This window comes from Alligator mississippiensis, chromosome 2 (genome assembly GCF_030867095.1).
Source record: "Alligator mississippiensis isolate rAllMis1 chromosome 2, rAllMis1, whole genome shotgun sequence".
Classification (NCBI taxonomy): Eukaryota; Metazoa; Chordata; order Crocodylia; family Alligatoridae; genus Alligator; species Alligator mississippiensis.
In genome coordinates, this window is record NC_081825.1 from 5250018 (window position 1) to 5265961 (window position 15944).

General features: G+C 54.4%; 1 protein-coding gene and 1 non-coding gene across 5 annotated transcripts in view; one reads left to right on the forward strand and one right to left on the reverse strand.

Moving 5' to 3' along the window:
* The window catches only part of RAB11FIP5 (RAB11 family interacting protein 5), a 76848-nt gene that overhangs the window by 14935 nt on the left and 45969 nt on the right, over window positions 1–15944 (reverse strand). The window contains exon 4 of one of the 4 annotated variants that reach the window (XM_019495653.2): window positions 395–3328. The exons of 1 other annotated variant lie outside the window; for it this stretch is intronic. In XM_019495653.2, the coding sequence (XP_019351198.1) occupies window positions 395–3328 (2934 nt within the window). Of the gene's footprint in view, window positions 1–394; window positions 3329–5404; window positions 7173–15944 lie in introns of those variants that run through there. 2 more of the 4 variants (XM_019495654.2, XM_059721420.1) reach the window with 2 other exon arrangements.
* On the forward strand, window positions 5988–6060 carry TRNAR-CCG (transfer RNA arginine (anticodon CCG)). Its single transcript has one exon. It is a non-coding gene; the product is annotated as a tRNA-Arg (tRNA).

Genomic DNA, 15944 nt, shown 5'->3' on the forward strand with positions numbered 1-15944 from the left:
AGCTTTCACGAAAGCATTAATGGATGGAAGACTGGGGAGTGCCACACAAGGGGCACGTATAAAAAGGGACCTATTTTGAAAGAGCAGCATGGAGAGGGGAAGGAGAGGAGAGTGGGACACTGACATTAGCATAACCAATTGAGTACCATTCGCCTTTGCAGTTCTGCCTAGGCAGAGCATTCAGGAAGGGCAATCCTTGCTCTAGTTCAGAGCAAACACAGGAGGGTAGCGGCTGGTCTCATACGGCCGGAGCCACATCCTTTGCCGCACGAGTTATCGGACAACTTTGGCCAACTGATACGTTATCTGCAGGGTCCACATAGAGGCCCAGAAGCAGAAGGGAGGGAAGTTTTACCTCTATCACCACACACACAGCCTTCCCCAGAGTGCTCACCTGGTTGTCGGCTGGAAAAAGGCCTTCTCAGCTGGCTGTGTCTCCTTGGGCAAAACCACGAGCGTTGAGGCTTTCGGGCCACCGGGCTGCGGCAAGGGGTAGGGCTGGGCTGCTGCCTGGCTGGTCACTGCGGGGACCCCACCAGTTGTAGCGCGCACGATCGGGGAAGGGAAATCAAACTGTTCAGAGTTAGTTGCAGCCACAAGGAAAGGTGTGGAGAAGGCCAAGGGTTGCTTGCCATGCAGGAAAGGATGCTCGGCTAGCCGGTCCACGGGGAAGTTAGCGGGCTGGAAGCCTGGAGAAGCAGCCTCCTCGTGAGGGTCTCTGAAGTGGAGAGCTCCCTGGCCAGGCATTTCGGGGGACATGGTTGGAGCCGGGGAGGTGCTGGGTGGCTTTCCCACAAAGGGGTTGGTTGGGGCAGGAGGGCTGGCTAGGGGAGTGAAGGGATTACCCAAAGTACAGGTGTCATCCCGCCTACTGCTCTCCTCTGCTCCCTCTTGCTTCCAGAAGTCAGCCTTTTTGAAGTCAATCACTGGAGCTACTGAGTGGGCAGGCCACTGACCCAGCAATGGCTTGGCCTCCCTAGCTGAACAGCTACCCTGCTCCGGCTCCCATAGAGAGCCTGCCAACCCTTCCACGCTTCGGGACACCTGGGCTTCTGCTTTATTCTTCTGGCTTTGGCCTGGGTCTTCCTCATGCCCAAGAGGCTCCTCGCTATCTCCCTGTGCTGATTTAGATGCTAGCTCAGGTGGAAACTTGCTAAGACCTAACCTTTCTGGCTGGTCAGCCTGGCTGTGGCTGGCCGAGGGCTGCTCCTCCAGAGCCGTCCAAAACAGCGCAGGCTGGCAGACGTCAGGGTCCCCTGGAGCTTGTGGCTTTGCAGGGGGGATTTCTTTCAGTTCTGGGACTGCAGGTGTCGCTTCTGACGAGCCCCCGCCAGCGCCGTCCGCCTGCCCGGTGGAGCATAGCTGGGTGATCTGTTGTGACGGGGCAGCCCCAATTAGATGGGCAGGGAAGTCGGGATTTGCGGCTCCCAATTTGTCTGAGTCGTCTTTGGCACCTAATTCGTCTAGGGAGAGTTTCGAAGGGCAAGTCTCGAACTGCTCGGCCGTCGCCTCCTCATTTATCTCTAACAGGCTTTCCCCAGAAGAGGCGTCCCACTTCGTCAACTCATTATTTTTTGCCTCCAAATTAGCTGCCTGGTCCTCGGTGGCAGATTTAGCATCCTCAGCCATTAAAGGGATGCTCCTGGCTTTGGCTTCAATTACTGCTGGTCTCAGTGCAGGGGGGCTGCGTGCTGCCAGGCCCATGTTCTCTCTGCTTGCAATGTTTTGCTGATGCATTTCCCTCACTGGGCTTTCCCCATTTTCACTGTCACCTCTGAGCCCTCGCTGGCTCCTCTGCAGGTCCAAATGGGCCTGGTCATCTTCCTGGCTAAAGTCCAAGGATGCGAACCGCCTTGGAGGTTTAGGAGGTGGCGTCCCCACGTGCAGCTCCAAACCAGATGCCCTGTAGCTCTCCGTCTCAATCTCCTGGGGCTCAGTCCATGGAGAGGAGCCTTCTTGTGTCTCAGGAGAGTCAGGACGTAGTTGCACATTGCTTTCCTCTGTCTCCTCTTGTGTGCTGGCTGGGAGCCCGCAGGCCGGCGGCACTGTACCCACCATTACCACTTTACTATTAGAGCCGTGATCCCTTGCAGTCAGTGACGGCTCCACTGCATCTTCAGGCCACCCCAGCGGCAGCACGGCAGCAGCATTGTTTCCAGAAAGCACCTCACCAGGTTTCTCCAAATCAAAGCCGCTTTTGGTCAGTATGCGTGATGCACTCAGAGAGCTGCTCTCCTCTTCATCTGACCCCATACGTTGTCTGCATTCATTCTCCTGATCCTTTTGTCTACTTTCAGCTAAGTCCTGGTCGCTTTCGGAGAGCCACTGAAATGGCTCTTGTCCTACAGATGTCCCTTTATCTTCCCTTGGACTAGTGGGTTCCTCCTCGTACGTCTCAGTTGGCTTTTCCCCATGCACATCTTCTCTGTCCCATTCCTCTGGGGAAGAAGCATGCTCTTCCCTTGGTATTTCCAGTGCAAACCTAGAGAACCAAACTTGAGAGGTGCTGTTTTTCCCACTCTCCACCAATGTGTCTGGAGGCAAACGACTCAACGTGACCTCTTCCGTCAGCGTGGCTTCCTGACCTGCACTCGCTAAGCCCACCTCTGAGCCTTTTACGACGGTGACATTTCCCCAGGTCTCTGGGCCTACAGCCACTTCATCATCAGTTTGCGGTTCAGCCATACTTGTTATCTCAGTCTGGTTTTCCTGAACAAGTTCAGTGCAACGATCTGTAGGGCTTGCCCCATCCAGGTCATCGATGTAGGCCATGCCCTCCATAGCTAGAGACCTAAAAAGGCTTTCCTCCTTAACTTCTGGCTTGAGTCTACTTGTTGCAAAGGCATCGAAGGTGTCATCCCACTCGGAGAGGGCTGGAGGAGCAGTGGGATCCTCTTCTGGAAGAGGAAAGGATCTTGGCAGTGTGGGAGCAGTTTCTGGAACTGGGATGCGAGACTCCTTTTGTGGGTCTTTAGGTCTTATGGAGGCAGCGGGACCAGAATCCGCAGACGAACAAAGGCTCTCAGCGACCTCTGCGGTAGCTTGCAGCCCAGGCGGGAAACTAGAGAAAAAGTGAGTAGGTGAGGGAGAGTTTAGTACCTGCTCAGCGAGGAGGTCCTCAAAGAAAGGGTTGCTCTGCAGGGAGTTGAGGAATGGATTGGTGGGGGACAAGCATCCAAACTGATTTTCTTCATTAGCTGCAAAAAGGTTAGTGCTTAGCATGCGGGCAGGATGGACTACAGCGGCACAAGGGAACCGGACAGGGAAGCAAGGAGGTAAATGAGAAGGAGCGTCTGAGCTGGTTTCTGCCTTAGGAGACACTTCCAGGCTGTGGAGGGAAGACAAAATAGTCCTCCTGGTTAATGCTATGACAGTGCTCTACGTGACACCACACACAGTACAAACACGCATGTTACAAGCTATGCAGTCTGGCAACGAGCAAATGTACCGTTTCCTTCCTGTCAAGCAGAGCAATGGCTATGAAATCAATGCATGGGTAGTGCATGCACCAACATCGCAGGAATGGCAGCCCTCGTTTCACGGTAGATTTAGGACCTCCCCTTGGCTTGTCTCTTTACGACATACGGCTCTGACACCCAGGGCAGCATCGAGAACCCAAATCCCTTGCTCCGTCTACTGTGGCCCAAACTCTCCGCTCGCTCGTCTGCAATCGGAGGCAGGTTACACCTTGCTGAGCCTGGGAATTGTCCCACTCTGTTCAGCACGGCTCCTGGCTTACTCAGGTTAGTAAGGGGTGACAGTGCAAGCCTTTAGTGATAGAGTCTGGGGTCTGACCACTCGCTTTGCTTCACATTGGAAAAGCAGTGCAAATGCTCTCAGCACACTCCCTTCCCTTCCCCTCCCTTCCCTCCTCCCTGGTCAGGAAACGACCCGTGATAACGAATCGTAGGCTGCTATTACGGGAGGGCAACTAGCTAGAGCACAGGACTGGCGCTTTGGGTTCAAGCCCTGGCTCTGTCACTGGCTCCCCGTGCCACCGTGGCCAAGACAGTTCTGGTCTATGGCTCAGGGAGGCTGAGCACTCCCAAATCCCACAGGAGTACAAGTAGACTGCAAGATCCTCAGCAAATCCGGTCTCTCTCTGCAGCTCTCTGCTCATAGAGACGAGGTTTCACCCCTTGCTTTGCCAAAGGGCAAGGGCCGTTCTGCCCCTTTATGGAGCCTTCCACCTAAATACCAACTTCCCATACTCCCGAGCGTGGCCTCAGAGTCCCAAGTGCCACAGGTCAGCAGCACTGGGTGCATTACAGAAGGGGAAACTGAGGCACAAGGATGAGCAGAGACTTGGCACACTGTCACTGGAGTCTCCGGTGCTACTCAGGGTCCCCTGCATCAGGCACAAGAAGAGCTTTCTTTACTGCAGCCTGCTTCTTCCTCTACTTACCAGCCAAGACCCAACAGCCAACTGCTAGAGGCACCAGGGTGAGGGCCTGAGGTCCCTTCTCTCCATAGCTCATGCAGAGCCTGAGACCGTGCACCCCAACAGCCTAACACACCCCACAGCCATGGAGGTACCAGGCACTTTCACTGCCCCCAGGTCCCGGGGATGTCAGCACATCACCGCCCCTACCAGGACCCGCTCACAGCTCAGCTGGCTGGGGGAATAACTAATCAAGCAGTCAAACACTACTTTGAGGTGGCTTGCAGCGTGGTAGAGGAGCCAGGGCCAAGCCTTTCTGGCTGGGATGCTACGTGGGGATGTGACATCCTGAATTCCCTGAGAGCATCGTGCCAGCAGGTCCTGGCATGCCCATACAGCAGCACCCGCTGCTTCTGTGCGCAGAGAGGTCTGCAACCCACGTGGGACCAGCACCAGGCCTCAGATACGGCGCCGCAACAGTGCCGAGCCAGGAGGGCGATGGCAGAGCTGGGGGACAGGAGAGAAGGTGCATTTCCCAGGAGGTCGCTCATTCCCTACTCCAGAACCAGGCTGGGAAACCAGGGAGTGATGGGCACACAGGAGCACTGCCGCTGGCATTGGGGCTTGCAGCTATTTACACCAACGAGCAATTCCTGCCCAATTAAAGATGGAAACGATCCGGACACTGATTCCACAGAACAGCCCAGCATCGCTGGGGCCTCCATGCAAAACAGCCTTCTGCATGGAGCCAGTTGGGCACATCAAAGCTTATGCCAGGGAGAATCAGATACCCGTGTTGTCCAGACAAAGTGTATTACACGGAGCCTAGTTTTATGCCCCACAAAGAGGGAGACAGAGCCCCAACGGGCCACAGGAACCATCAAGACCCGCTCCGTGCACGGGATGAAACTCAGAGGAAGGAAATGCATTGAATGCATTTCCCGCGGGATTAGCTCTGCGCTCGCAGAAGCCCTCAGGACAGCCTGTCCCACGTGCATTTCTCACAAAGTGCCAGGAAAAGAAGAAGAGAGAAATGCCTTTTTTTTTTAAACAAAAAACCCCAAAAGAGGTGAGGACTGCAGGAGAGGGGCAAGGCTGAGAACCAGGGAGGTTTCTTTAGACACAATTTGGGTTTCCAGCTACCAGCATCTCGTGGATGCATACAGTCCCTGTGTTGTTCACAAACCCACACCGAGTTTGAAGGACCCGACAGAGGACAGAACCCCTACCCGGGTGTAACCTACTCTATTCCAGCAGAGAATTACACTGGGAAGGATCAGGGGTAAAGCTACAGCAGCGTGCAATTCCCCTGGGATAGATGCACAGTGTCTGTTCCTGTTTTGGGGCAGCCAAATGCTCTATGCAAGTAAGCCATTGCTTGCTCCCTTGCTTAGTGGCCAAGAACAGCAGTAGCTCACTACCTAGTAGCTTCTCATCGTCTGTCTACTTTGGATCCTTAATATAATTTATATCTGTGTCCAAAAACACCATGGATTACACTGCTGTAAAGGTGTCCCCAGTGCAGACTGCAAATGCCCAATGCAGCTAGTACAGTCGTATCACACTGTACTGCAGCACAGTTATCACTGCATGCTCTCCCACTGCAGGCCCAGTGGCCTAATGGATAAGGCATCAGCCTCCGGAGCTGGGGATTGTGGGTTCAAGTCCCACCTGGGTCGATTTGGATAGTAATTTTTTGCACCACTTACTGGCATGGGTACAAGAGCGACTCCTGCCTGGAGGCATCTCAAGGGCCAGTCTGCTCTCAAGGTAACTTCAGCTTGCCTGCATCTGTGCAGGGGGCTGCACTAGCTGGCCCTTGACATCCTTTTCAACAGTAAGAGCCTCTCTTATGCCTGCTGCCGTTATCTCTACTTTCCTAATGGGAAAATTCAGGCATGGGTGATCTACCTCATCACTGGCATCAGCATCACTTTCATGCACAGCATGTGGGAGGAGCAGAGAACCAGACCTGCTGCCCGCGCTGTATGGACCGGGACAAGCAGGGAGAGACCCGACTACATCTGCACGGAGCCTGCAAAAAGGGGCAAGAAAACCCAGACCTCCCACACTTTGGGGCCTTAGCACCAGCTGAGCCCCTCTTCTGCACTTAAACGGAGCGGCAGCTCTACCAGCCTGCAGCAAGGCCACGTCTACCCCCAGCCCAGGAGGTCCCCAAAACTGCTATAAAGCATCATCTCACCCCAGCTCCATCGCCCTTCAGAGCTGAGCACATGGAGCCAGGTTCTTCACGGCGTAAGGGGGATTTTGCTTGCTACGCCGGGGCTGAATCTGGCTCGCTGGTTCTGCTTGTGGGTTGGCATCACCATGGCATTTCTCTGGCCGCAAAAGTGGGTGGTGTTGTTCCCAATCAGCAAGGGGCAGAACTCGATCGACGTGGGAGAAAAAAAAAAAAATCAGAAAGCCAGAAAAGCCTGATTTCCACCTAAAAATCAGGCGCATGGCTAGTAATTTGGTGCTGCGGGACAAGGAAGCTCGCCGGCACCCCCTGCTGCTTCCTAGAAGCACGGCAGCAGGGACAGAGATGGCACCTGGCTTGTGCATGCAGAGCCAGACCCCTCGCTCCCCAGCCAGCTCTGCACTGCAAACGGCTCTGATCCTGGTGAGCAAACGCATGGCCCTGAAGTACGGACTCCTCCAAAACCCTGCGAGCTTCTCCCCGAAATCACTCAGCATCACGTTTCTTCTGGAAAAGCGGGAGCTCATGGAAGCCGATTGACGCGCACGGGCAGGTGGAGGGGCTGCAGGCCGCTAACTGCAGCCTCCCTGCCTAGAAAATGGACAGGATTAAGTTGCCTCCGGAGCTAGAGTGCAGACCTTCACTCTCTACAAGCCAGCCCGTGAACGGCCGCTAGCCCCTCCGGCATCTTTGTGGCAGAGATATGAAAGGATCCATTTCTAAACGTTGCCACGTAAGATGTTTTCCAATGTGCAAAGCCAACAGAGAGAGGAGTGATGACAATTTACATTTCTGCCAGACTCGGACACGCGGAGGTCTGGCACTGCAAGGGCTCACACACCAGCCTGGAGAGACGGTACCTTTAGACCCGTCTCCACAGCCGGGATAGGCAGGCTCCTTGGGCTCCAGGGACCCCTTGCACCTGGGCTGGGCTCTCTCCAGCCTAAGGAACGAGCTCTTTGGAAACGGCTGCTCTCCAGGACCCCTCAGGAAGCAGATTTCCTGCTGAACTTTCCTCCGCTGCATTCGCCGAGTCGGACACGAGAGGGAGCGTGTGCTCTGCACGGCCGCACTGGAAAACCGTCTCCATTCAAAACCCCCAGAACTTCTCCCCTATTTCTGGGAACAGATCAGTGAGCCCCCATGCATGAGCTACCCTCCCACTGGCTGAGGAAAGCCCATTGCTCCTCCATGAATAATGATGATTTCCAGCTCCCCCAGAGCCTTCACATCTGCCTGGTCCTTTGGAGTCCACAAGGTTCCTTGCCTCCCCCAGGCCCATTTCATCTCTCCCGTGGGCATCTGGCCCCTGCTTCCCTCCCATGTCGAAACAGAGCATCTCCCGCGAAGACTGACATGCTCTGGAGTCGCAGGGTCTGAGCACTGACCTGGGAGCCAGGAGACCCGGGTTGCAAAGCTGGCTGCAACAACGGCCTCCTCTGTGCCCTACCTGTAACAGGGGGATACTACTTCCTCCAGGCCTGCTGTGCCGGCAAGCAAGGGCATGTCACGGCAGGGCGGTTTCCCATAAGGGGCAGTGCCAAGCCTTTCCCACCCACATGCCCCAAACGTGGAAATGCAGCAGCGAGGCTGCCTGTGATGTCCCTCGGGGGCTGCTCTCAAACCCTGTGTCTCCAGCAAGCCCAAGTGCAGCCAGGGGGGTGACCCCAAAGTGGCCACACTGGGGTATCCGTGGGATGGGATCAGGCAGATGGGGTATGCTGCTGTCCTCTGAGCAATCACCTACAGAAAGACAGGTGGGGAAGCATCACCTCTGCCTCCTAGGGTCCTACAGGGCAGAAGTGAAAGGAAGCAGAGTGCTGTCAGCTTTGCTTTTGCAGCAAAAGGCCATTTGCAGACGCAGGGAACCAGTGCCCCCTCTCCCTCCCCACCAAATTCACACTCACTCAGCTCGCACTGCGAAGGTTTCGTCACAACCCGAAGGACTGAGCTCGAAGAAAAGATGCCGAGGCAGCTGACCGCGAGTCCACCCCGCTGCCGGGGCAAGCTGCTCTCTGCCGAGGGCAGGGGATTTTCAAAGCCCCCAACTCAAGAGATCATTAACGACCTTGAATCTCAGGACTGAAAAGCATTATAACAGGTGGGGATAGAGAGCGAGGTTCACCCACCAGCTAAATGAATCAAATCAGCACGAGAGCGAGGAAGAGAACCCAGGAGTCCTGACAGCTACATGCTATTCTTAGTCGTGTCTTTAGACGTGACGGAGCAAAAGCCGAAGCCAGTGAGAAATGCTGCTAATATCTTCCCCCCACCCCACAGCGAATACAGAACCGATGCTATGAATATTCCTGGCAACATCAGCCTCAAAGCTGAAAAGCCAGCAAGCTGCAACCCCTCCTGCAGCATCGATGGGAGGGGAGAACACACCCTGCTATTTTTCACTCTCGCCTAAATTAAAACCAGCAACTTCAGTCGCCTTCTGTCCTGGGGAGGAAACTTTCCTTCCCCCATTTCCCTCAAGGTCCTTCCTCTCTATGCTGCTCTCTCAGCACTCAGAGGAGGAAGGAAATGTGCATTAAAGGCTGCTCAGAGCTACAACCCCTTTCATGGGGACCGGCAGGAAAAGGGGCCACGTTATGCCCGAGATTGTCCCGTGCAGCTGGTAAGAGCAGCAAACAACATGGTGTTTTCAGTCCCAACATTTAAAGGCCTTATAAACCCAACTCACTCATCAAGCTAATTTACAGGCAAAAACCAGCTGCTGGGTGCCTGTAACCAAATCAGTGGCAGTGGTAGGAGCAGGTCCCTGGATGACCTGACCGCACAGCGCCCATCAGAGCATTACCTGCAGCACGCCAAAGCTTTCGCCCCTCCTGAAGCGGAGACTTTCACAATGGGGCCTGAGCTGCAACCCGCTGGCTCCCTGACAGCTCAGGTCGGGCCGTCTTGCCTCCAATCGCTTTGAAATATTCTGTTTATCCTCCTAACGGAGGAGCCAGCAGCCAAGTCCTATCCATTCAGGCTGGCTCAGCGCTGTGGTCGACGAGGTGGAGACGCTGGCTTCCTAGACCTCCACTTGGAGGTCTGCTCAGAGCACCCGAGAAGCCCCGGTGTTTATCTGAGGCCAACCCCACAGGGCATTAGTCCAGGACTTTTGCTCGGGGAAGAAAAAAAAAAAATGCAATATCTCCTCCAAGCAGAGGCAGGTCCAGGAGGTTGCAAAGAGGGGTTTGGGAGCCATGACCAGTGCTGCAGCGGTGGCTGCACCCCATGCTGCAGGAGCAGGAGCTGGGGGCCTTTTTAAAGTCCCCAAAGCAGGTAAGGACCCCTTCCCCTTCACTGGTCTCTCTACTTACGCCTCTTAGTGCAGGACACCAGCCCGCCGCCACTGTCCCTGCCCCTCTCCACCTGACCACATAGGGAGCTGGGCTTGGCCACGGACAGCGGCAACCAGGTCTCCCTCCCTGCCCTGCTCCAGAGCTGGCAGGGAGCACCAGAGACCAGGCAGGGAGGAGTCTGACCATTGCTGCCACACGCTGCTGTCCCCGGCTCAGGTGGAGGGGGCAGGAGTGGCTCCAGATCTCCCCCTGCCCCTGGGTCAGCCAGGAGGGGAGATGCTGCTGGACACAGAGGGCAGGAAAGGGGTGCAGAGCCGGTGGGAAGGGAGGAGAGCTCTTACCTGCTTTGGGGACTAATAAGAAGTCCTGACTGCGACTCCGGTGGCGTTGTCTGAAAGGTGGGGGGTTGCAACTGGATCCACCCCTGCCTCCAAGCATCTTCTTGAAATTTGCCATGGGCCTCTCTCATGGCAGCCTCTGCCACAGTCCTGCACTTACCCCAGGATCAGGCCAGCCCACGTCTCATCAGCACATCTCAGAGCTCTCCTCAAGGGACGTCAGTCGCATGATCCCCATTCCACAGATGGGGAAACCGAGGCATGAAGCACTCTATCGACCGAGGCTGAACGCCCTGACCTAGGCACGTGCCTGTCTGCAGGAACAAACCCCAACGTGGCGTGGCATGCTCTGTCCAACCCCTTTCCTAGAAGGCACCGCATGGACACAAGGACTTGGTAAATCTCTAGCCACCGCCAGCTTGAGATGCTGAACATGTAGGACGCCGACACGAAGCCTCACGCCTAGATGGAGAAGATGCCAGCCAGGCCTGGCCACCAAGTGCTGTATGCTAACATCTCCATCCCCACACCCTGCATCCCGCCATGCCCCCCTCCTTGCTGCCGGCCAGCCATCCGCCAGGCCTGCTTGCTAAGTCACTTTATTAAGAGTGCTAAAAACACTCTTTATTAAGAGTGCACAGCCAGCTAGCACAGCAGGGCCTGATCTCCCCCAGGCCTCCGGGCACCACCGCAGTGCAAATCAATGAGACTCGCTGTGCTCCCACGGGGCGGTCATTAGCAAGTCCGGCATAAACTGGCAGGCATCCAGTCAAATGGCTTTATCTCCGGCCCCAGGCTCTTGGGGAAAGTCCCATATCCCGACGCCACCCTGCCCTAGCAGAAATCAGAAACAGCCCCAACCACCCACAGGGCATTTCTTCTCTTAAATACCACGATCCTAGCACAAACTCGAGAAGCAACGGCAGCGCTTGGAGCTTTATCGAGAGCTCCTCCCAGCCGAGGGGAAGGAGCATTATCTTTTAGCTTCTGTTTCCAGGCCAGGAAGCTGGGGCACGCAAGACTTGCTCAAGGCCTCGGTAGCCGAGCAAAGGGCATCGACTCTCGTCTGCCTCTCCTCTGCAGCTGTTCAGCAGCACTATCGCCTTCCTCCAAACTGCCTCTTCTTTTATTAAAAAAAACCACTTTGAACTCAGTCCATCCCCCGCTTGCTTTGCCCCTTCACTATTGCCATGTTTCTCTGTGCATGAGCTGTTACCCTTGTTTTTAGGGGACTCCAAACTCCCCCTGCAAAGCACCCAGCACCAGTCAGTGCTCTGCAAACAGCTTCCCCTGTAGCCATCCACTTTGGGCACGAGGGCCTGGATTCCCCTTGCTGAGCCCCGCTTAGTAATCCCACGCACACGTCTGTTCTCATGCAAAAAGGTCCAAAGCACGCAACCCCGTTCTCCCTAGCACATGAGAGACATTTGTCCTTCACACGCTCAGATCATAGCTTAACACGCTACGCCTGGGGGCCACACGTAGCCGCCGTTTTGCACCGCTTTGAAGATGCTGACTCAGACCCCGCTCCCTTAACGGGAGGCACAGGTCCGTCAGCCAAAGCAAGCAGCGGGTCCCTCTCTGCCCTGCTTCTTTGGCATCGTTTCAGATCCTATTTCGGCTTCACAAGAGCCAAAAAAAAAAAAATAAAGAGGTTGAAGACCCTCTGCGGGAAGGTCTGAACAGCGAAGCCGGCGGATAACGATGGTCCAATTTCCCCTACTCCTTGCTGCGCTGCAGGATGACTGCAGCCCCCCCGTAGAGCGGCTGTCACCCCAGGAGCACAGCACCTGCATGGAAGGAGATAGAGACAGCCACAAGCACATGCATGCAGAGACATGGAGAGGACCAGCCCCCGAATCCATGAGCATCATTATGTGGGGCACAGTGAGGATGGAAAGAGCCTGGGTGACGGAGCAAACACCCGGGCCTTGGCGGCTCCTTGGCTGTCCAGGCACCCGCTGCCCCTGGCATTGCTGGCATTTCGGCGCAGCCTTGCTAGAGAAAAGCAAGTGTCCCCCAGGTGCTATGTCCATGGGAGTTTTTTTAAAGCAGAGGAGAAAGCCCCACAGAGAAGGGACAAGACAAGAAACCAAGAGAGAGGACAGAAATCACTTTGCTAAGGGGCAGGGATGGGTGTGAAGGGAGGTGCCGCATGGGAGCTGCGAGTCAGGACAACTCCATACCTAGGCCTGCCTCAGCCCAGCTCTCAAGCTGCCACCTCTTTGCAGACAGAGCCCATATCTCCCCAATTCCTCATGCAATGCCCAGCATGAGACCCCCGTGTTGCACGGGGGCTTTGGGGAGCTGCCAGCAAAGTGGCATGCACCGGCTGCTGCATGCTCAGTGCCCCTGGGGAACAGGGTGCTTCTGGCGCTGCATTTTGCACCCCCAAACCCCACTATCACACTGGCACCCCAGGAACAGGGCATGGCGCGTTTCCCCCTCCCACGCACCCCAATGCAAAGAAAGCAGCTTCCCCCCTTTTTCTGCCCCTGCTACATCCCAACATCCTCACTGCCTTCTCCCCCTGGACGGATGGTCCTGGGGCAAGTCAGGCTCCCAGCGGCACTCGCTCACCTTCAGCCGGGAAGGTGCTCGGTGCAGCCAGTCCAGCAAGACAAGGGTAGCCCCAGAGATGGGAAAGGCTGAAAAAGATGCCTCAAGTTGCACCGAAAAAACAGGGGTGCCTGTGCTCAGTGGCTGGTGTTGAAGAACTGGCCAGGATCTCTTTGCTGCAGTTTCCCCAGCTGAAAAGGGGGAGACATACCCCACTTATTTCATTTCCAGGGGATGGGAAACTTAGTCCCCACCCAGCTTCAGCTCTCGGACATGGAGCCACCCCCTGCGCTCTGAGGAATCTTGTTTCAAGGACATGGCACTGGGTTTTATTGGCCATACATAAGGGTCAGTGGCCCAGAAAAAACAGCGAGGCCTAATTCTCCTACCCCCTGGGTATCACCATTTTGTCCCCCCCGTAAAAGAAAGCAAGGCAGATTTAACATGCCAGCAAGGAAGCATTCCCCCTTTACATCCACTCTGCACAGCTGGGATTAGCGGGGGAAAGGCTAAACACCTTGATGAGTCCGGCAGAGCCCACAATATATTGCACCCCAGGCTATTCAACAACTATCTCCCTCCAGACCTTTTGCAAACTGATTCTGCTCTGTAGTTCACGGTGCTCCAAGGATGTAGACTGCCGTGTCTGTAAGACAACTTCATTTTAAGGCTAATGAGGGTGTTTCTGTAGCTGTGATTTACCCCTTAATCCCATCTTAATGGCACTTCAAAACTCTACTAGCTGACAGTGAATAACATGCACTTCCTTCCTCCTTATAGCCTGCCACAATCAAAGCAAAGAGGAGGGGAATGGATTTCACAGCTGGGCTGGTAAGTTGTCAAGACAATTTTACCAGGATCCGTGAATGGGAGTTTTATTGTTAAATACAAACCCCCCCCAAAAACCAGAACCCTGTTCCAGCTGTTGTATTCCCCCCACAGCTGCCCCATCCAGGTTCCCAGCTCCAAAATGCCCCTAACAACTCCCACGCAAGCAGAGACTTCCAGCTTGACCCCTGACAGCCCTTCTCTGAGCCAAGAATCATTTGTCAATTGAAAGTACAGGGCTAACGTAAAGGAACTCGAGTCTTGTATTGAAAACAGAGCCGAGAAGCTCCTGCAGCGATTTAATTTTCTGATTGAATTCAATAAAGCCCGAGTGTCTGCCTGCAGCTGGCACAAGATTGCTGCAATGCTGCAGGAGCTCGGCTCCCCAGCTCCAGCCCTGAAATCCATTTGCTACACCATGTTTCAGGTGCATCCCATGAAGTAAGCCAGAGAAATACCCAGTCTTCAACTAGCAAGGCCTGTTTTTGGGACAGCTATGTGACAGTTGCTTGTAACAGGATCCATGCATGATGCCTCTAATCTTGTTAAAAATAACGATGCGAAGAAGCTCTGTTTCTCTGCCAACTATTGAAGGTTAATGTGGAAAGGATAGCCAGCCAACCTCTCCGGAAGAAGACCCGCATGTGTGGGGTGGAGGGGGGGGTCTATCCCTCAAGGAGCACAAATCCAACCGTCTTAGAGTACAGACACAAAAACGACTTACCACTGGGGAAAGGGGGTGGGATCTGACCACTTATCGTTGCTCCACATTAACTGCCCATGTGCACGCGCTAGTCTAACCCCATGGTAAGTGGGAGCTAATCTGGGGTAAACCCCGCCACAAAAGCTACTGCAGGGCAAGAGCCAGCATGCAGGCAGCTATTGTGAAGTGCCTGGCGTGCAATAAAGCCCCTTTGCCTTTTTACCTTGTGGCAAGATATTTATATGTCTTGACCCTTTGCTGCCTGTGGGTTTCTGAACGGAGGAACACCGTCGCTTCCAGCACCAGAAAACTAAACTAGAAGTGAAGCAGAAAGGGTCTGCCACTGACTGCCTGCACAGCCCTGGGCCAGTCCCTGCACCTGCCCCACCCCGGGATCTCAAATGGATGCTGAAATTAGGTTCACACAGTGCTATGGGGAGCCGGCCTCGAACCAGACACACAGGGCTGGGAGGGACTCCTGTGCTCAAGTCCCAGCCCCGGTTTTGCAGGCACCCCCTTGATACAACCAAGCTCATGGGTGAAGGCAGCTCCAAAACGTCCCTCCTTGGACGGTTGGAGCCCGCTTTTCACTTCTAACCTGACCTTATTCACGAGTTTGCAGCAATGGAGAAGCTGGAAGTATAAAAAAAATCAACTAGGCACCAATCAGTTGGGTTTTATTCGCTAAACATACAAAAGAAGTGAGACCTAGATTTGAGGACCACCTTCAAAACAGGATTTGGGAGCCCAGGTCCCACGGACTGAGTAGGAGGTGGGATCCTACAGCACTTGGGCACTTTTGGGAAGTTTTATCCACTACAAATGGGGAGCAAAAACTAACCTTGCACTGAGCCTGAGGGATATACTGAACAGCAGGTCCCGGGACAGCAGCTGGAGCTGCTAACCGGGTCACTGAAGGCAGTAAAAACAGTCTTAAGTAAAGGCTACTTTTGGAAAGGGTTTGTATTTCGCTCCCATACCATTTGCTGTGGTTCCCTGTGACTGAAGACAGGACACCATTTTCTACCAAGGCTTAAAGGAAAGAGATATTTGGATTTTTTCTTTCTCACCCCCTCCTGCCCTTAAAAACCAGCCTAGAAGCGGACCAGACTTTATCAGGCAGATCCATGCACAGGAAGCATAATGTGCTGTTACTAGATAACATTGTCGGAAAGTTTTTTTTGGTATTCAAACCAATTGTTTCAGTACCTCAAGTAAACCAGACCCAGCTTCTCGCTCACACACCACCCCGATCCCGTGGGCCACGGCTCTTCCCAAAACATCCTCATTTTTAAGTCTGCAGAGAGCAAATAAACAACCTCTTCCTCCAGTTTCCATTCAATCCCACTCTGCAAACCTAAACCACTACATACGTAATTAGGGCGCAGGATGCATTTAGAGCTGGGGATGCAGTACGACACAACTGACGGAGACATTTTCCTTAACAAGGCAATGATTCTCAAGCAGGGTGCTGCAGCACCCAAGGGTGCCTGGAGATATTTTACAGGGGTGCCACACAATGCTGGCACTGTTACATGAGCAAACACGATTCAGAAGATAAACCCAGAGATTTCAAAGAGGAATCCCGAGTGTTAAAAACATGCTGACCTATCGTGGCCTTCCCGAGTTCTCTGCA